Source organism: Peromyscus eremicus, chromosome 10 (genome assembly GCF_949786415.1).
Source record: "Peromyscus eremicus chromosome 10, PerEre_H2_v1, whole genome shotgun sequence".
NCBI lineage: Eukaryota > Metazoa > Chordata > Mammalia > Rodentia > Cricetidae > Peromyscus > Peromyscus eremicus.
In genome coordinates, this window is record NC_081426.1 from 30,983,798 (window position 1) to 31,004,947 (window position 21,150).

Below are 21,150 nucleotides of genomic sequence, written 5' to 3' on the forward strand. Positions count from 1 at the left end.
ACAGGGTGAGCAGAGCCTTGTCTTGTGACATGCCAGCCTCAGTCTATACCTACCCCTGTCTCTCTCACCTCATCTCCCACTGTCACACCTTCTCTCAATGTTCCAGAAGAGTGCACCTGATAACCCTAAGCAGCAGGCATATGCCAGGTTCTCGTTACAGCTGGGTCTTATCAGGATCATGGAGTTCAGATCTCAATGGGTCAAACCCATACCACAAAGCAAGCAATAAAAGAGCTGGGGGAGGGGAGAAGCAGTACCAAACCTGAGACTTAGTTTGGCGCTGGCACAGAAGTGTGTCAAGACTGCTACAAAAGCTAGCCCAGTCCCTTTAGCGGAGTTGCCAACAGCCACAAGCAACCCATCCTCAAAAGAAGCCGCCAAGGTGCTAACCTCTTGCAGATGAGGGTGCCAGGGAGAGTCCCCAAACATCAGGACTCCCTCCTCAACCAGCCAACATGAAATAATCATAGGATAGCCAGGGCCTCCAGAAGTGACAAACTGCAGTAATGCATACAGAATCTTCTAGAACAAAACTTCTAATTCCACCTGGGAGATAAAGGTCCCATCTATAAGACAGAGGCAGTTTTGAGTTTCACTAGGCCCGGTCAGGAGGTATCTCTGACATTCCCAACTTCATTGTGGCTCAGCAGTCTGTGCTGGCTAGCACCCTCTAGAAAACTAGCCAAGCCCCTGCAGGGTTGACAAGATCCTGAGTAGCGGTTAGGGGCAGAGGTCAGCTTGTTCTTCTAGCCTACCAATCTGCCCAATACTGAGGGTTTCTAGAGAGAAAATGAGTTCTACAGTCCGAGAGTGGAAGATCTGAGAAGGACATAGCCCCGGGAATAGGGGTCTGAAGAGAGTGGGGTCTAGGGTCCCTACCTGGATGACCTTCTGCAGCCCAAAAACCAGGGTAAGGAGGCCCAAGAGGGGAGAGGAAAGAGTGGGTCAGGAGATTTAAGGAAGAGGTTTGGCAGTCTGAGGAGAACTGGTATGAGGAGGAAGAAGATATGAATACACCACAAAGGGCTGAGGAGGAAGGACTGAGGAGAACAAAGGTCTAAACAGCTCAGGGGTCTGAGGAGGATTCAGGTTCCTGATGCCCAGGGCAGACTCATTTCCAACCCACAGCCTCAGGCAAGTCAGATTAGCCAGTCACAGCCTCGCTTCGGAGAAAACTTCTCCAAGTTCTGGAAAAGGGGTCTTAGGAGGAAGAAGATTCGAGACACACCAGGGATCTGAGGACCGAATATGAACATGCCAGGGGTCTGAGGAGGCCTAGGCTCTGAAGAGAGGGGTTTGAGGAAGACAGAGATCAGAATACCACCGGGGTCTGAGGACGACTAAGGGCAGAGATCTAAACACAAGAGTCTGAGGAGGACACTGGCTCCGGACGCTCAGGGCAACACTCCTCTGTGGCTCACAGCACGGCATCTGAGGATAAAACTTTTCACTAAGTCGTGGAAAAGGCACAAGTCACGACAGGCTCTGGCCGAGGGCAGTCGCACACACCAGTCGGACACCAGCCCTCCCACCCGCCCTCTCAGGAGCCTGGCCGCTCCGGGCCGCCCCGTCAGGCCAGCGCAGCAGCAGGTGGCAGCGGCTCTCGCCAGCCCTCCTCAACCTCTCAGCCTGACCCCGCAGAGGCCCTCAGTACCCGAGCTACCGCAGCTCCAACGCCATCTCCGGGCCCGTGGCCCGCAGCCCAGGCCCCGTGGGGCCCGCAACTTGCTGGGCGAGGACGCTAGACACTGTCGACGCTCTCGGCTGCAGCAGGTGCTTGCCAGCCGCCCGCCGCTCAAAGCTGCTAGCGCTAGGCCCCGCCCCCACCCCGCCCCGCGCTCCATAGCCCCGCCCCCATCCCGCCTCCACAGCTCTTCCACCCGGCCTCAGCAACCCAACACGCAACTTCAAACACCCGGTCTCGGGGCCTCAAGAGTACCGCCACGCCCCGTGCTCCATAGACACGCCCCGCGAGAGCTCACTAGCCATGCCCTCCGCTCTTCCGGTCCCGCAGTCCACCCTAGTCACACTCCCTGGGACAGCCGTGTTGCCACGCCCCATGCCCCCTAGCCACACCCTCACGCTCCCTAGCCACGCCCCCACCAGTCCTCCACCGCTCTTCCGCCCGGGCTCTCGTCCCCCGCCGCGCCTCCGCTGAGCTTAAAGCCAGACGCTCAGTGGCGCCGCTCCTCCGGCCTGCCCAGGCATCCGCCCTGGGTTTCAGGAGTTGTGTCCCCGACCTTTTTCTGTCCCCAGGCCCAAGTGGAGGTGCGAGGGAAGCCCTGAGAGAGTCACAGTGTCCACACTGGCACTGCAGAAGCCCGGGCCGGGTCCCTTACCTGGTCAGCTCCGCCCGCGGCCATCTTGGAAGTGGGAAGCAGAGGGAGGGGGGAAGAAGCGCATGGGGCTGGGCCAGGCATGGGGAGCCGAACGGCGGAGCGCATCGATGGGGTGCCCCTGTCCAGCAGCTAGGGGCATCTTCGCAAGGACCACGGGAGTGTGTAAGGGGACACCTGAACCCTGGGTATGGATCTGTGACCTCGGAACGCCCTCACGGCACAGCCTTAGCCTCTTCATCTGAAACGGGCATTTCTGATCACCGACTCATTGCACTTAGTGCTGTGTTCCCAAACTTTTGTCTTCACTTTAATATTTTAGTACCCCAAAACCAGCAGGCGGGTCCTCGGGAGGTGATGAACAGGGATCATTAGTGTGTTTTGAAAGCTGTGTGATGGATTCGTTTAGGAACTAGACGGGGTCTCACTAGACTGCATACCACTCTGGCCTGGGACTCAGTGCCTCTTGAGTGCTAGGATTAAAGGTGTGTGCCACCACATCCAGCTTTATATACAGGTTTGTTTTTTTGTTTTTTAAGTAGCAAAAACTAGGCAGATACAATTTATGAACAAATCTAATTCAGAGGGTAGAAGTCTGCTAAAGCTGAGAAGGAAGTCAGGTGCCTGTAGAGGACATCTCCCTTCAGGTCACTGAATCCCATTTCGCTTCCTGAAATCTTAGCTCACCGTTTCCTGAGCCTGGAATACTGTAGAGACTTGAGTGTTTGTTGGATTCATACTGAGAGAACTCAGAATTACTTATGTTTATTCTAGGGGTTGTTAGAGTCTGAGGAATTAGCAAAAACAAACCCCAAAGCCTGACTACAGCTCAGTCTGTGGGAAGGCTTGAACCATCATAGGCCTACAGGAAGAGTAATCTCCCTGCCCTAGCAGACACCTGGAGGCATGCAGGAGGAGATTTATTTGTCTTAGTTACGGTTCTTAGTTCATGCTAGCCTGAAAGATGCAACCTAGAAAAAGATGACTTCGAACTTCTGATCCTCCTGCCTCTACCTCCCCAGTGCTGGGATTACAGGAGTGTCCCACCTCTCCTGCTTTAATTTCATTCATTTCATTCATTACATTCATTTCAAAACATTAGGTGATGGTTCAACCCCTGTACAACTTTGTCAAACATCTTTAAATATTTTGGCAAATCTGAATACAGTGCAGAGGAAGCACTTCACAAGACTGAGGCTCAAAGGCTATGAAATGCACGCCATCCCTAGGGATGAAAGAAGATAGAAAGAGGCTAGGGAATAGCTCAGTCCTCTTAGTTCAGCTCCAAGTGTGAGCGGGGAGGAGAGGAAGAAACAGCAGACTGAAGTGCCTTACCATATCTGAGTGTCTTGGGTCAGCTTATGTTTTGTAACTTTTAAACTTCCCCATGACGTGTGCTGGTTCACAAGGAAGCAGTGTTTATATCTCACACAGTCACCTGAGGCCATGAGAATGAGGCTCTCAGCCCATCACTCCAGAGCCTTGAGCTAAGTAAACCCAGCCTTGTGCCCATTAGATGAACAGGAAGACACCTACCCAAGAAGTTTTCAGCCCCATAAGCCTAACAGCACTGGCTGCTATTGGGAATGAGGACCACCCAAGCAGGGAGATGGATGGGTTGTGGGACTTCAGACTGTAGCCATTCTTGGAGCCCAGGGGCGCCTACAGGCTATTTGAAAGTCTTGATAGACCCCTGGCTTCGCTTTCCTCCCTGGATCATGACTGTAATTACTCTTAGCTCCCATTTACGATGGCAGGAGGGTGGAGGCTTAAATAGGCAATCTTTTGGTGGCATGCAGAGAGCTGAGAGACTTCCAACACATCCCTCAGTATTCGGTGCATAATAGAAATTTGTAAGGTGCTTAAGTTGCTGGCAGTTTTAAGAGAGAACAATGCCAGGTTTTCATCACACCTGTTGGTGCCCTCACAGCTGGACTTAAACACCAACTGGAAAGCAGAGACTTGCCTCAGTACCAACTCACACTCTAACACATTGGATCAGTATGTCCTCTTGCACAGGAGTCCTTGTGACTCCTCACCTACCAGCCCTAATGGTGAGTTCTCAGAGTTTAAAAACCTTGTAATGACAAGGGACCATTGTCCTGTTTCCAGAGTCAGAAACTCTTTGTGGTGCACAGGTTTGCAGTTGGCACCCTTTGTCTGACTTTGCCGCACCCTCACCAACCCGGTGCCAGAACTGGTGTCTCCCTGGGGACTCATCCTCACTTCCCCTCCCTTTGATTTGACCTACGTCTCACCTTTTGTCATCCGTGCCCAGAAGTGGTTTAGATAAAACCTCATTGTAACTTGAGTCTGAAACAAAAACCATAGTCAATGGCATTAAAGCGTGTGGTCACTTTCAGCCACCTCCCCCCAAGAACCTGACATGTCCAGCTCCCAGATACAGAGAAAACAACCCTGTCAAGTTGACAGCCCTCCATGCAACTACAGCAGAACTACCCCAGGGAAGCCGTTCCACCTCTCCCCCTACTGGCTCTGCTGGAGGTCTCCAGGGCTGCCCCTGTGCGTGGTTTCTTTGATGGCTGTAAACCTCTCACTTGTGGGCAAAAGTACCAGCTCCTCAGAGACTCTGGCTGGCTAACTCCTCAGATTCTCTCCCCATTCCCTCCCTACCTCCAACTTGGAAAGCACATAGCCTCTCCCTTTCCCACATTGTTTCAAGGATTGAACAGGTCAGAACAAAGCAATGGTCATATATGAAGCGAAATGATCCCATTTTATCAGTTTCCAGCATTCTTGAAACCATCCTAGAACCATCTGGCCCCTAACAATATAATATAGACAAAGATTGCTGGCCAACCAGCCTCGGGGGAAAGAGACCTTGCCAGGGATGACCTCCATGTGTTCTGTTGAGTATCTCTTTAGAGAAGCAGAAATGCCTCAGGATGTCCAGTATCCATAGAAACCATCTCTGTGCACCCGCTGTACATCCAGGACACACAGCCCACAACTGCTTTCATGGGGCTCTTGGGACAGACAGATGGCAGCTCTCTGCAATTTGTGGCCACAACCTTTTATAAGGAAAATGGTTATCTAGCCAGATGAAGCTCCAGGAGGGTCCTCATCAGCCCAACAGGCCAACCTTCCAACTTATCAGGGAGAAAACGGGTCCTGAGAGAAGGATGGAGAATCCTCAGTCAGGTGATGGGTGGTAGGCACAAAAATAACTGTTCTGTTAGGACCCTCTAACCTCCCTTCCAGAGATACAGAGATCTCATTTCCTGAATCATACCCCCAAACCCCATGAATACCACCAATTCATGAGCGGTATGAATGAGTCACATCCACAACTGTCTTTACCTGGAGTCATCCCTGGCTTTGGCTAGCACCTCACCTCTGTGACAGAAGTCAATCTCCACAACCTGCCAAACTTACCTCAGGGTCCCACATCTTACAGGGGAAGACAGGGCTTGGAGGTAAAGCCACTCAGCCTAGGTGTCACACACAGCTCTATTCCTTTGTCCCCAGGTCCTGCCCAGCCCCATCCTGTCTCCCACACCACTGGCTCCTGACATGGCGTGATTACAGTAACAGCATGTTCACATGCCACACTGGGACTCTGCTGGTTCTCTCCAGCTTCTTGGGTCTGAGGGCCCTTGGAACCCTTCTAAAAGCCAATCCTTTCCCTCTCCATTCTGTTGGAATGTTACCTCCTTCACCATGGAGACCACAGTTCCCAATTTTAGGACACACTGCTTGGAGTCTGGATGTCTCTGGTTGGCTCTTAAAATTGTTCAAGAAAAAAAAGAGGCAGGAATTGCTAGTTGAGCTGGTGGTCAGCAACCTGAGGCAGGCAGAGAGCCAACAGAACAGCATTAGGCAGCCAGAGGGGCCACTGAAACCCACCATACCTCACTGTAAGCAGTGGTACTTGGCCTCTGACACGCGACCTATCAGGCTGTCCTGGAACTCGTTCTGTAGACCAGACTCTGTAGACTAGACTGGCCTTGAACTCAGGGATCTGTCTTCCTGAGTACTAGATTAAAGGTATGTACCACCATCTCCCCCCTCCACCGCCCCCTGCTGCCCTTTTTTTAACCAGTGTTAACTAGTTCCTGGCCTGCAAGAGGTTTGAAGCATCACGATTTGGGGGCAAACCCCAGCACAGTCATGAACATGAAGGGGGGATTTATGTCTGGGAATCCCTTCAGTTTGCTGACATGTTTAAAGGGGGAATCTTGACAATATCCAGTATCACCCACAGACGCAAGCTCTGTTGTAACAAGACCTCACCATAGTGTCATTTACAACAAAGATGGACCCTGTAGATGCCCACAATACAGGGAGATTTACTAAATGAAGTGACATACACAGCCATCAAGAACATTTTTAGTGGTGTAGCTGATGAGGAGGCATAGTCTCAAATGATCTGTGACACTACAGTAGGGTCACCGTGGCTGATAACGGTTTGCCTTTTAATTTTTTTTTTTTTTTTTTTTTTTTTTTTAATGACAAGGTCTCACGGAGCTCAGCCTGGCCTCAAAGTTGCTACCTAGACAGAGATGACTTTTTGTTTTTTTGTTTTTTTTTGTTTTTTGTTTTTTGAGACAGGGTTTCTCCATGCAGTTTTGGTGCCTGTCCTGGATCTCGTCCTGGATCTCACTCTGTAGACCAGGCTGGCCTGGAACTCACAGAGATCCACCTGGCTCTGCCTCAGCCTCCCAAGTGTTGGGATTAAAGGCATGCACCACCGCTGCCCAGCCAGAGATGACTTTGAATTCCTGATTCCCCTGCCTCTACCCCCAGCACTGTGGTTCCAGAAGTCTTCCATCACTCCTGCTCCAATTGTGTATTTCTAAATTGAGAGGGCTTGGCCACCAATACAGAAGAATGAGAAGTGTCTGAGGTGATGGTTTAACCCCTGGATAACTCTGTCAAATGTTTGTCAGTATGCTTTGAGAACTCTCAGTACCCATGGGTAACAATGTAACACCGGACAGAGTGCTGGCCAGACTTTTTCACAAATCTGAATACAGTAAAGAGGAAGAGCTTACATTTTGAGGCTATGATCAAAGGCTATGAAATACACATCATCCCTAGGGATGGAAGAAGATAGAGAGGCTAAGAGATAGCTCGGTGCCGTGAGTTCAGTTCCAAGCATGAGCGGGGAAGAGAGGAAGAAACAGCAGACTGAGGTGCCTGGCCATATCTGAGTGTCTTAGGTCTATGCTCACGTGTTGTAACTTTTAAACTTCCCCATGACATGGGCTGGTTCACAAGGAAGCAGTGTTTATGTCTCACGCAGCTACCTGAGGCCATGAGAATGAGGCTCTCAGCCCACTGAACCATAGCCTTGAGCTAAGTAAGTCCAGTCCTGTCAGGAGATGAACAGGACAATGTCTACCTCAAAAGATTTCAGCCCTATAAGACCACCAGCACTGGCTGCTATTGAGAGTGAGGGCCATCCAAACAGAGTGACTGCTGGGCTGTGGGACTCCACAATCCAGCCATTCCAGGATCCCAGTGGTGCCCACAAGCAACTTGGTGCCTTGATCCTGGCAGGCCTGGCTCATAACCTAAGGGCACTCATATCCTGTGCATCCCAAGTAATTGACAGGAAGAATAAGTCACAACCGAAAGAATGGGTCCCCCTAAAGCCTCACCTCATGGCCTGGGGGGCAGGTCAGGGATGGGGGAGAGAGAGGTGCAGCTTGCCTGTGGCCCAGCCTAGTGTTCCCTAGGAAGTGACCATGCTGTAAGCCTGCAGGCTCAAGACTCTAGCTAAGAATGAAGCTCTGTACCACAGCACACCAAAGTGGAATTTTCCAAACGGCTTTGTTTTTAAAAGCATCACCCAGTTGCCGGCTGCTGCCAACCATTGAGAGTAAAGCCCAATTTAGATGTGTGCTGGAAGCAGGTCTCATGTGGAGCATCATGGAAGTGAAGAGGTGGGAGGAGACAAAGGCCCAGCTCCCACCACCACCTGACAGTCCACCCCCAAGGCTTTGTTCACCAGGCCAAATCACCAGACACACCCTCCAGGCTCACAGGGATACATGGGACTCCTGAGAGGTGGCAAGAATTCCCTCCTGGGCATACCCTTGCACCTGCTCTGCCCTCCACCTGCTCACACCTTCCCAACCTCCCTCCTCCCCTGAGTCCTCTCTCCTTAAATGATTTCTGCAGGTTGTCACCAGGTGCCACCACCCTCAGAAAATCAGCCCTGATTTTCCAACCACCTACCTCCCCTCCAGGAGGGTACCCTCCCAAAGACCTGCTCTATCTGGCACCTGGTGTGTGTGGAGCCTCCTTCATCTTCATATTCACTGATTCAGACAGGAAATTAAGGCTCTCTGGGGGAACCTACGGATGTCTGAATCCAGAGCCCTGGGATTCAGAGGCTTGCAGAGAGCGAACAGGCTGTGGTACTGTTTGTGGGAAGTGCCTGGGTGAACAGGTGCCTGCTGTGTCCTAGGCTGGAATCCCAGCTCTGGGATTTTGTGTGTGACATTGGACAAGTTATTTAGACTCCCTGAACCTCAGCTTTATCTTTTAGAAGGGATACATTTCCTGTCTCAGTTTGGGAGTGTGGCTTGATATCACTCAGAAGAGGTGGTCAGTGAGTGTTGCCATGCTTCATGACCTATCTACCTATTCCAACCTCTTCTCTTTCTCCCCCACCTCATCCTCAAACCTCTCCTTCAACACACTCCACATTATTTTACCTGCCAATAGCCCAGATCCACCCAGCCCACACACCCCCATAGCTGGCTCCATCCTATGAAAACAGATGCTAGGGTGCAAATATTCATGGGGTTCTTCTTGCCTCTTCTCTCCACGGATGCTACTCATCATCTTTAAGGCAAGATCGGACCTCAACTTTTCCAATCCTTGGGTCTCAGGCCTGAGCCAGCTGAAGCCAATGGCCCTCCGTGCCCAACTCCTGCCGCTCCTCCCATCCACCTCTGTACCAGGCACTGTGCTTAATACCAGAGATAGCAAAATGGCCCAAGGCCTGGGCTCCTCTCTACTCTCCACTCTCTCAGAACCTCTAGGCAGCACTGGCCACATTGCCCTCAGGGTTCCATGCTTACCTGGGGGGCAAGAGAGGGGGAGTGATCTTTGTGTTTTGAGACAGGGTTTCCCTATGTAACCCAAGCTGGACTAGAACTTGCCACCTTCCTACTTCAGCCTCCTGAATGCTGAGTTTATAGTCATGTGTCACTGGGCCTTGCTTTAAGGGAAAATGGAGATCCAGAGGCCAGGCCTTGGAAGGGTGAAGAACAGGCAGCCTGAGGAACAAGGTGGGATAGCAGCCAGTGTTCTGGAAGGCCTTCCTTGTGCTCATGTCCCAACAGTATCAGGGAGAGGGACAGGACAGACCAAGGGGACAGCCCAGCTTCTAGAAGCTGCTGCTCCAATTCCAGCCACCCCATGGCTGCCAGAATGTTTCCTGGGCTCCCAGCTGTAACCCTCCTATAACCCGAGATAACCAAGGGTTCAATGCAGCACCCCCACCCCAGCCTCAGCCAGCCCTGGTCCCACAGCCTGGGCCACCTCCCCACCAGCTCCTGCCTTTGACACCCTTGAGGGGAGGAGGCTTCTACCTGGCAGATCTAGTTACTCCTGTGGGGTCTGTAGACCAATGTACTTCTCTGTCTCCCCCCGACCCCCACCCCAGCACTGACTCAATTAGAAATACCCACCAAATGACTACATCCTCCTCTTCCTTTAAATTCCAAAAGCAGGTGGCCAGGCAGTAGTGGCGCACGCCTTTAATCCCGGGCAGAGGCAGGCAATCTCTGAGTTCAAGATCAGCCTGGTCTATAAAGAGACTTCCAAGACAGCCAAGGGCTACACAGAGAAACCCTGGCTCAAAAAACAAAACCTCCAAAACAGGGGAAGATGTGTACCCAAAAGCCACAGCTAGGGCACCAAGCCCAGCCTTCTGGCTTTCTCCCAGGATGTCCCTTTCCTGTCCTCCAGCCTGTACCAGCTGTCCCTGGCCCCAATGGACAGCCTCTGTATTGTGTCTCCTTACCTCCACCCATGGAAAGAGTAAAATAATGGACGATCTCTTCCTTTAGCTATGAAGTCTCACTTCCAGACACCCCAAGCCCAGGGGGGTTAGCCCTCTTGAGATCCAAGCATCACCCAATAAACAGAAACTAACCTTACCTTAAAGGGGACCAGAGAAAGTAGAACTAATGTCAAACACATCCTGGCCTGGGTACAGGAAGGTAAGAGAAAGAGCCACTTACCTGGCCTCCTCAGGGCCCTAAAAACAAGAGAAGAGGCTGACAGCCCCCTGGGTGCAGGAAGGTAAGAGAAAGAGACACTTACCTGGCCTCCTCAGGGCCCTAAAAACAAGAGAAGAGGCTGACAGCCCCCAGGACTGGCACGGTCTGGAACCTCCTAGCTGGTACCTGGGTTACTGATTAATGCCAGCTTTTGCTGTTCAGCCTGCAGCTGTCACATCCACCCCAGGAGGAGAGAAACACACTGAGGCTCCCTCCTAACACCCTCTCTCATCCCTCAGTCCAGCTTCCAGAAAGAGTCATCGTCAACACATGTGCCAACTGGATACTGCTCAGCTTCCCACGGCAGTGATTACTGAAGGGCCTGTATCTCCTCTGCAGGACCTGGAGACACCTGAAAGCCATTGGCTTGGCTTCCCACTTCCCACCAGCAGGTGTTAGCACTGCTCTATTAAATAGGCTGTTGTGACACAGAGGTCACCACCTTGTACAAGGTCATATAGCCAGAGGGGCAGAGCCATGCTGAGTCCAGGGCCAACTTGTGGGACCTTCATAGATGATAGGACCCTTCCTGTTAGGAAAGAAGCATAGGACAAGGGTCATCCCAAGGCCCAGGCCCTCCTGTTCACAAGCTGATTCTTTTCAGGGCTGACATAATACCCCAGTGGGTAAAAGTGCTTGCTGCCAAGCCAGACAACCCATGCCATCTTCTGATGCCTCACGTTGGAGATTGGAGGACTCAGCATATGAATTTGGAGGAACACAGATGAAAAAGTTATTGATAAAAATGAAATTGCTTTGTCAATACTAAAGAAATCAAGTCAGGAGGTTGTGAAGGAGGGCACCTTACCTGCAGTGTCTTGGAAGAACTATATTACTCAGTTAGCCAGGCAAGTCTCAGTCCACAGGAAGCACAGTGCAGAGTGGACCCACAGTGGTCCATCACCCCGAGAGACACCCGTTAGCATTTCATTTCTACCTTCCCAGGCCCCTCCTGGCCTCAATGTCTTTGAATCTCCCTTAGATACTGTCTGTGCATGGTCCCCATGGCAGTGACTGGCTAGCTTAGAACCACGAGATTCTTTGGGGAATCTACCTATTACTTAAGGTGGCACATTCACAGCTAGTTGGGGGCAGCAATGGGAGGACCTACATGTAGAGCTGAGGCAGAGGAGTGAGGTCAGATTTGCATGATGGTCCCATCCTCCCATGCAGGTAATGGCGGGGACCAGCTTCCACCTGCCCAGAGCTCTGAACGGGCAGCATCAATGGACTCACCTGGGACAGGATGACTTATATTAAACACATCACTATTTTGCATCTGCACAGGAAGGAAGGTACCTGCCCTGAAAAATGTTCCGGAATACCATGGCAAGGAAAAGGTTTCAAAGGAAGGAAGTCTCTTGGTCTTTTTGTCTCTCTACCTCTGATTACAGTTGTAATACGTTAAAATGCGTCCCTGGACACATTATAATAGAGAACCTCAACTGCACTTATGGTGGAGAGCAGGGAGCTCATGCCCCATGCCATGGAACAAGCTCTGCTCACCTCTGGAGGTTACACATTTTTACTTTGCCTGAACTCTTCTGGAGCACGTCTCAAGAGTTACCAGTCCACAGGAAATGCCTCTGCTTCTCTCACACAATCCTGAAGTAGGACGGCTTTCCTAAGCACAATCCCAACACTGTCAGCATACCTAAGGACATGGGACAGTCCTCTGCATCTTCTGAGGTCCCAGTCACTCTTCTCTTCCCTCCTGCTGCTCCTCCTCCTTAGCCTTTTCCTTCTCCTCTTTTTTATTCTTTTTGTGGTACTGTAGAATAGGCCCGACCCCTTTTTATTATTTTTAATTATGTGTATGTGTGTGGTTTTGTGCATGTTGAGTGCAGGTGCCCTCAGGAAGCCAGAGGGGTCAGATATCCTGCAGCTGGAGGTACAGATGATTGTGAGCCACCTGCTGTGGGAGATGAGAACTGAACTTGGGTCCTCTGGAAGAACAGCAAGTAATCTTGACCACTAAGCCATCCCAGTATTTTTGGGCCAAATAATATGGCCCCAATATTTTTTATTTTTAAGACTGTTCCCCTAAGTTGCCCAAGCAGGTTTAAACATGACAGCCTCTTGCCACTCAGCTTTCAGTTGTCTCTCCCTCTCTCTCTCTCTCCCTCTCCCTCTCTTCCCCTCTCTGGAGACAGGGTCTGTGTCTGTTACATTTCTATTGCTGCTGTAAAACACCATGACCAGAAGCAATTTAAGGAAGAGTTCGGCTTATGGTTCTAGGAATCCATAATGGCAGGAGGTTGGGGGTGGGGGTGGGGAGCCACAGAAGCAGGCGGCTGGAGCAGAAAACTGAGAGATTGCCTCTCAACCACTCGGGAAGCAAACAGAGCAAAGTGGAAGCGTAGAGAGGCTGTAAACTCCTGAAGGAAACCCCTCAGGACCTGTGAAGGCAGGAGCTGTGCAGGGTGCAGCACGCTGGCCCCTGCCTTGCCTGATGGACTGGGTGGCTAAGTCCTGTGGGCCTGAATGAGGGGTATACATTCTCCCCATGAATCCCCTCATATCCCCCATGAATGAGAGGGATACAACAGCACCCCCCACCCCTAGCTGCTGCCTTCACAGGTCCTGGGGAATTGGCTAGTGTACATCAGAGAATCTGCTAGAACTTTTTTTTTTTTTTTAAAGATTTATTTATTTATTATGTATACAGCATGTATCCCTGCAGGCCAGAAGAGGGCACCAGATCTCATTACAGGTGGTTGTGAGCCACCATGTGGTTGCTGGGAATTGAACTCAGGACCTCTGGAAGAACAGTCAGTGCTCTTAACCTCTGAGCCATCTCTCCAGCCCCCCTGCTAGAACTTTTGTAGGCATTTTCTTCCTCCCTCACCTGAGCTAAGATTCCCTACTCAACCTTGGAGGCCTGGGAGAGAATGCAAAGGCACTTCACCAGCTGGCCACTCCAACTCTTTTCTTGTTTCTTCCCCTCATTGAAGCTGGGAAAGTGCAGACTCAAAGATTGGATTCTGAGAAATTCCCAACCTCAGGGAACCACACCGATGAGGCAATAGAGAGTGCTGCCAGCAGGTAAAAACTGCAGGGGTGAGGTGGGAGGTGTCACCGAGATCAGCTCCAGAGTGTGCCCACTGCACCATTCCCATCTCATTGGCACCCCTGCTCTTCCCAGCGGTTGGCACTCTACTCACTATTCCTGCTGCAGGAAAACTTGGGGAGAGTAAACATGACCAGACCTGATGCATCAGGCAGCCCTGGGGTCTGAGTGCACAAGGGAGTGATGGTTATCTTGGGTTTGCAGCTTGCTGTAGGATCTCATGGTGGTTTGGGATCAGTGACCACAAGGAAGCAGATCCCAAGTGCAGTCACAGATAGTGTCATCAGATGCTTACCAAGAAAGCCTGACTGTTCAATTCACTCCATAAGCGCTTCCCCTCTACTAGCCCATCAGCCTGATGTTGTGGCAGCTCCAGGTTCTTCCAATATCATCTTCTCAGCAGAGGGAGGATACTCATTTGCCCATGAAGCCAGTCAGCACTGGCCTTTCTGCATTTTGTCAGCAAACAGGAGTCGTCCTAGGCTGCTGCCCTTGAGTTGACAGCCTGTGTTCTTCTGAAGGACAAGTCTGTGTCCACTGCACACAGCAAGGCTCTCTGAGATCTTAAGGAAGACCTACACCCTAGTTCCCTGCCAGCAATAGTGGGGTGCTTTACAGCTTGGAGTTCTCTAGTGTGGGGTTACAGCCCTGTGCTTGAGTTGCTAGTCAGCCACCTCAGCTCCCCATTCTCAGAACTTGAACAATGGTGGGCATACAAGTTGGATGTGCTTTGTGCAGCTAGTTAAGTAGGGCACCGGTGGGAACATGGGGTACAGGAAAGGAACACTGCTGGCCCCCTAGGATGAGGGAGTATAAGAAGGGCAAGAAGTGCTTGGGAGCCTACAGAACCCTGCAAGGTGAGGTAAAGAAGCTTCTGTTGCAGCGGGCAGCAGCGAGTACGGCAGGGCTCTTCCCATCATGACCATTCCAGGTGACAACAGGGTAGAATGGCTGGAGCACCCCTATGACATGGACTTCTGGTCTTTGGTTTGTCCTGAAGATCAATATCCTTGGTAGCTTTGGTAAGTGCCTTTCAACTAACCTCCAAGACAGTCTGGAAGGGGACATTGTCTCTATCTGTGACAGGGCCAGTAGGGATATAAGGCCTTCCCCATCCCTGGGGCTCCAAGTGTTACCTGGACTGTGGTACAGGTACCAGGCTGCACCACTCACTCCCCACAACAGCATGGTGTCCTGGGCTCCTCAGCCTGGCTCCACTGTGCACACTTGGTTCCTGTTGCCTTGACCCCTGCCTTCCAGCCCAGTCATTACTCAGAGTCAGGAACAACCAGAGGAGCCACTGTGTATGGCCTGAGTGGGCCAAATCATACCTGCATGACTTCTGTAGGGCCTAACCCCTGTCAGCTCTGTGGGTTCCACAGAGACTGAGGGCATAGCTCTTCTGGTGGTTTGGAGTTACAGACCTCGGAAGTACCCATGAACAATTGTTAGCAAAGAAAACAAGGCAGCGCAAGTACCTATGGTTCTCTCCTGCTGCCCACTCATGTGGCAACTTGCCCTCTGCAGTTCTGTTGTTTCCCCTCAAGGAACCAGCAGCCCATCGGAACAGCCCATTGGTACAGCTCTCTGGGGCAGTGACATCTTGGTAATTTTCGTGTTTTACTGTGCAGGGTGGATGGACTGGTCTAAGTCTGACAAGAGACTACTACTAGACCTGTGGATACAACGCTGGGCCCACACGAACACGCAGCTTGGGGTGATGGAACCAGACTCTCGGGGGCAACATCCTTGCAAATAGGCAGGAGACACTTATGGGGATCAGAAAAGGGCTGCCTGCAGAAATTGGCCAATCCCCTCACACACTGCATGAACTGGGTCGAGGCAGTTTGGGCTTGTCAAATATACAGGAGTTGAGGAGTCCAGCTTTAAACTGACCAGGTACAAGACCTTGAGCAAGCACCTAGCAGCCTCATCATGCCTTAGTCTTCTTGGCCTGGAACACTGATCCCCAGCACTAGCTGGTACAATCACTGCCAATGGAGCAGTCAGTGACTGCCAGCCTGACCATGAGGCAACTAACTAACTATTCTGAAAATGCTCAAGATCCTGGAGTGCTAGGCAGTGCTGGGCCAGCAGGGCTTCCTGGTCTTGGTGATTTCAATAGTGCCAACCAGGGCAGGCATCTGATGAGCAGCTTTCAAGGGCTGGGCCTTACTTTCTAGTCTCAATGACTCCTGGATAGAAGCAGGTTGCAGGGAGTTGTAATTGGCAACTTACCACATGTCTAGAACTCACCAGGTGATGCCTCAAGTGTCAGAGATGACAGCATTGGTGGCCACAGCAGTGGTTGGCTGCGTAGACAACAGAGGTGGAGGCCTTTATGCTCTCTGAACACTGGACCAGGCTGGTCATACCCCTGAGGACAGGTGAAGGCTAACTGCTGCTCAGCACTGTCCCTGCGCTTGCGGGTAGAGCATATGTGAAGTACCTGGGCTGACAGTCTACAGAGAACCCCACAGAAAGCAGAGCGGGTGGTCAGCACAGCCAGTGGGCACATCTGGGCTCAGGGCAAATCAACAGGGAAAGGGGCTTAGCCATGTCACAGGGTGTGCCTGCTGGACACCCAGAAGGATATCATGTTCTTAGTTCCCCACTGAGCACCTGGGGCACTCCTGAGGAAGACATGGTTTCGATGACTCTAAGCTTGGCCAGAGCTACAGTCCAGAGAAGGCAGTTTAGTAGGAACCCTTCCCACACAAGCCCAGGAAGGAAACAGGCGATGGAGCTGTTTGGTTCACTACCCAAAGACATCCACAGAGGCATCACTGCAAAGCCAGGGGCTTTGTTAATTGTGCTAGGGTGGCTGAGGAGGAGCTGTGAAAACAGAAGCTGAATCCTTACTCAGAGGTAGAGGCAGGATGATCAGGAGCTAAGAAGTTCAAGATCAGTGTGGGCTACAGGAGACCCTGCCAAAGATCAAAGGAAACAAAAAGGAATATTCTCTATCAGTCAGTGAGGAACCTATTCAATCTTCAGTGGGTCACCCTGTGAAGAGTTTCAGCTCTGACTGCAGACAAGCAGGTTTTCTCAAGTTGCAGGGCAGGCTAGACAGTCTGTAGCATTACTGTGCTCACATGGGCACACAGACCTGGAGACAGGTATCTACAGGAACATGCTTAATCACAGTGAGTTTTCCTTCATACTTCTTCAGACACTTCTTGTTTACTGTCATTGTATATACATGTACGTGTCGGCGGCCACGTCAGAGTAGCATTCCTGGTGGCAACTGACTTCAGGGAGTCAGCCACCAGGAAGCAAAACTTGAATGGGTGAATCTCGGATAGGCAAGGCCAGGAGGGCTTCAGCCCCAGAATGTCTCTCGCTCCTGCTGTGCCTTTACATGTTTGCTGCTGCCATTATTCTCTGGTATCTGGCATGGTGTGAATGGGCATGGGGAGAATTCTACTGCCTTGAATATAGTGTGATTATCTCAATGGAAATATCCCATTCTACTGGGCATTTTTACCTATGGATTATTGTGAAGATGACTTCCTCTTAAGCTGTACTATTTAACTGACTAAATGATTTTATACAATAATGTTAGTTTAAATAGGATTCTGATGATTGAGGGTCTTTAATAAATAGTAAGGGACTATGATAGAGGTTAGCTTAGTGGGAAAACTAATATAGGTAAAAGCAAGATATGGCATTGCCCACCCCCCAACCCCAACGAAACAGGAGCTGTGGAGGATAAAAAATTAAAACAAGGAAGTGTCACAAAGCTAGTTTCTCTTGAGGAGCCGTATAGACTGTGGCTTAGGCTAATGATTAAGAAAAACAATTGAGTCCCAGTAGCCCAGCTAGCTCAACTTCTTTTAATCTTAATATTGAGAGATATGTTCACAGGTTTCAGAGTGCATCATAGCTGAAACAAAGCTTTAAATATGACTTATGGTTAGATTGAGATGTTTTTGTTAATAGCTTTGAGAAACCATCTCAGGTTTAAAAAGGCACATAGTTGAGCGAGGGACTCATTAAGGTCAGGGAATAAGAACAATGATAGCCTGGCCATTGCTGGCTGACATACCTTTCTTACTAGGGTGGATTGGGGATCAAGGGTGATGATTAATTCCTTGTACCCATTTCTGCCCTCAGCTTCCTGATATAAAAGAAACTGCTGATGAGTGGGTATGCACTCTGAGGATTTAAAATAGAGATGACTGTTTTCCATATATAAAAGTTTAGGTTTGTGATTTTTTTAAGATTCTTTATAAGATTACCTTTTAAGATAAGGAATAAAGTGGTTGATCTGTTCTTTGTAACTGCAAAATGCAGCCTGCCAGTAAAAGACCTGACTGAGAAAAACACCTTGCTTGCTTACACTCTGTTACTCTATAACAAGTTGCTTGGATATGAATGTATGTGGGTTCTTGGGATAATTTGTTTTTCATCTATAATATGTAGGATGTTCAATTATGTAAGGGAAATAGGAAACCTGTTTTTTAACTGTATTCATTATAATCATGCACTTGAAAAATAGAACGTAACCACATTGTAATTTTATATGGCCCGAAAGATTTTGTTGGGATATATAAGCTGTAAAGGAAAAATAAAGAGAAGAGAGAACAGAGACAAAAGATAGAAAGACCTTAAGAGTGTGTGTTTTTCCCTTTTTCGCAGGCCCCAGAAAGTTAAGTTTCACACCGTTAGATACGAAAGTCAAGTCATTAGTCCACTGACTCCATGGCTCTCCTTCAATTCCTGAGCTGCTAGAGGCTGGCCCTCACAGCAGTGGCATGTATTACTGTGTATACACACGTGTGTGACCACAGTATATGGCACACATTCAGACATCAGCGGACAACTTTGTAGGGTTGTTCGTCCTCTCCACCTTTCTGTGGAGTCACGTTTGCAGTCAGCAGCACCTTCCCCACTGAGCCATCCTGCTGACTTCTGTGTCCCATGAACACAGTCCACACTAACATGAAGACTTGTCTAACAGGGAGTGGGGGCAGGGCCACCCCAACCTGCTGGGGATGTGGGTCAGCTGGCTGCCCAGCAGCCCGTACCTACTTTCTTTCCCAGCTCTGGGGAGTTGCTCTGGGAGGATAACTGCTCTCAGGAGGAAGAGTTCTTTCTGGTTTTCTCTTCCTCTCAGGAAGAGGCTGCTTTTTCACTTAAAAAATTGCTATGATAAATAAAAACAACAAACATTTTTGAAATTTTTATTTGGTGTTAACTCCACAAGAAAACAAAACAAACAAAACAAAAAAAAATCAGTTACTCTGGTGTACGTGAAATCAGAACAATACAACCACGGAAAAAAAAAATCTCAGCCCAGGAATGGAGCTGATACTTCAGTGCTACGGATATGCAACGCGCTTCATACCACAGTGCGTTTCAGCGTTTGCCAACTTTTTTTTAATGCTTTTTTGTGATCATCCATTCATGAAACTAAAACCACACTTCAATTCTGGGCCAAAGCCTCTGAGCTTCAGCCACTTAACTACAGAAAGGAACCAAATACAGAATCTATTCATCCCTTTGCCTTTATGACCCACCGCGTCCCCTGTGGGGGGCCTCTCCCCACAGCTGAGGAGGTAGGTGTCTTTGCTACCTGGAGCCCTTTCCTGACGAACACTGGCTGTCCAGGTCATCCAAGTTCACGGTTGAGTATGAAATATTTGGTCATAGCAACAATTTCTAGGGTAATTGTGACTGCATTGATTTTAGGAATTTATAACTTTCAATCCTTTTTGCCTTTGATGATAGGTTATATTTCAGTGCAGATGTTAATCAAATTTTAGGAAGCTCCAGAAGAAAAAAAAAATACATAAAACTTATCTGATGTCTGTAAATAAATAAGAGCAACATGAAACCTTCCACATGCACACACGCACACACAAGCACTGTAAAGTGTCGGAAGATGTGCTGTATGAAAACAAACCCTAAGGTGGTAAGATGCCCCCAGCCAGCAAGCCAGGCTCCCCATGGTGAGGATGCACAGAACTGCAGTGACTGCACAGCCTCACGGTATTTCCTGTGTTCCTGAGAAACAGGCAACAAACTCAAGTACTCCCAGCAAGGCCTCAGGGGCAGCCACCCACGTGCCCAGTGCTGCCCTGCCCCACTTACTGGTGAGGCCCGCTCGGCTACTTCTGAGCTCTCAGCCATTCCCGATGTTCTGGACAAGGTGTTTTACTATACAACAAGTTGGTTAAGAGAGAAAACTGATTTGGGATGTTCAGCTCTGCACACTGGCCCTCCCAGCGCCGGTGGCGGTGCTGCTCTGAGAGAGCTCAGAGGGTGAAGAGCACGCCTAGACGCAGCTGTGCGAGGTGTGCCTCCTCCTGCTTCACCAAGCCACACGAGGCGACGATCAGAACAGCAATCACACAGGTATGTGGGAAGTCCTCTACCCACCCCAGCCCACCACAAGCAGAACTTGCCCAGAACATTCTCTCAAACACAAAATGAGATACAAGCTATACTACATCACAGCCACAAGAACAGCTAGCTGCAGCAGCCAAAGATTTCTTTGGGGTAATGAGGTGGCCTCACTACATGTCAAATGTTTTTAAGTTCATTTGGAGACATCAGTTCAATGTTGTCACCAGAAAATAATTTGTAGGTAAGGTCCTCAACTATTTGCTCGAGAGGCAGCTCAGAGAACCCCATGCACTACAGGAGCAGAACTTAACCCATCCACCCCATGCCTCAAATCCTTGGCTTCTTCAGCTAGCAAGAAAGTCACAAGCCACAGTATCTTCCATGGTACTTTAGGGGAATCCTAAGAGAGAGCACAGTATTCTGTAAGTCTCTAAAGCACACCCTTGTGTTCCTACAGCAATGTCCATGAGATCTTCTGAATGAGCCTGCAGATGAGTCACCATGCTTCCCTCCTCCTTCAGCAAGGCCCCGACCCACTGCAGGGGAGGACTGATCTCCTGGCTCAGAGAACAGAGCTGGAGTCTCTGGACGGTGCTGACAAGGTAGTGGCGACACTGCCGCCAGAGGGAGGCCTGCAGCTGCGATGCAGAAGCGGGACGCGCTAGGACAAGCACATGCACACCCATTCCTCACTGGACAGCACAGTCTAGTCTACTTCAGAGAGCAAGAACTTAACAGCTTAGAAACAAATCTTCAACAGGACAGCCGTCCTCAACGCTAAAATAAGCAAGAAGAGAAAGGTAATCACTGGTGTGGATCAGTTAATTGAAGAAGAAACCTAAGTTGCTGCTTTAGACTAACAGGCCTCACAGAAGGCAATTTCCCATCACAGCATTTTCAATGACTGGTACTACTCTGCGGGGTCAGAGATGTGTTCGGGAGAAGAGCTCCTCTGTGCTGGGGCCCACCCACTCTCCGCCGGCTTCGGAGCCTGTGTCACCCGTGTCAGAGCTGGCGCTGGAACACATCTTCCTGTGGAGGCCATTTGGTTTTGTCTCGCAACCTCTCTCTCCTGTGCATCTTGCTTCATAAACAGAAGACACCTACAATTCAAGAAACAATTTTCAATACA

General features: G+C 50.0%; 2 protein-coding genes and 1 long non-coding RNA gene across 5 annotated transcripts in view; 1 reads left to right on the forward strand and 2 right to left on the reverse strand.

Annotated features, from left to right (window-relative positions):
* The window catches only part of Tbc1d14 (TBC1 domain family member 14), a 93,953-nt gene extending 87,966 nt beyond the window's left edge, over positions 1 to 5,987 (reverse strand). The window contains exons 1-2 of the mRNA XM_059275766.1: positions 5,733 to 5,987; positions 4,595 to 4,649 (exon numbers count right to left, since the gene is read on the reverse strand). Of these exons, the coding sequence (XP_059131749.1) occupies positions 4,595 to 4,649; positions 5,733 to 5,747 (70 nt within the window). The 5' untranslated portion in view covers positions 5,748 to 5,987. The remainder of the gene's footprint in view (positions 1 to 4,594; positions 4,650 to 5,732) is intronic.
* A 35-nt stretch (positions 5,988 to 6,022) lies between these two features.
* On the forward strand, positions 6,023 to 11,949 carry LOC131921095 (uncharacterized). Its single transcript, XR_009381836.1, has 3 exons — positions 6,023 to 6,344; positions 10,837 to 10,989; positions 11,771 to 11,949. It is a non-coding gene; the product is annotated as an uncharacterized LOC131921095 (long non-coding RNA).
* A 6,890-nt stretch (positions 11,950 to 18,839) lies between these two features.
* Positions 18,840 to 21,150, reverse strand: part of Kiaa0232 (KIAA0232 ortholog) — a 68,469-nt gene continuing 66,158 nt past the window's right edge. For all 3 annotated transcript variants that reach the window (XM_059275771.1, XM_059275770.1, XM_059275769.1), the window contains one exon: positions 18,840 to 21,121. In XM_059275771.1, the coding sequence (XP_059131754.1) occupies positions 20,942 to 21,121 (180 nt within the window). In that variant the 3' untranslated portion in view covers positions 18,840 to 20,941. The remainder of the gene's footprint in view (positions 21,122 to 21,150) is intronic.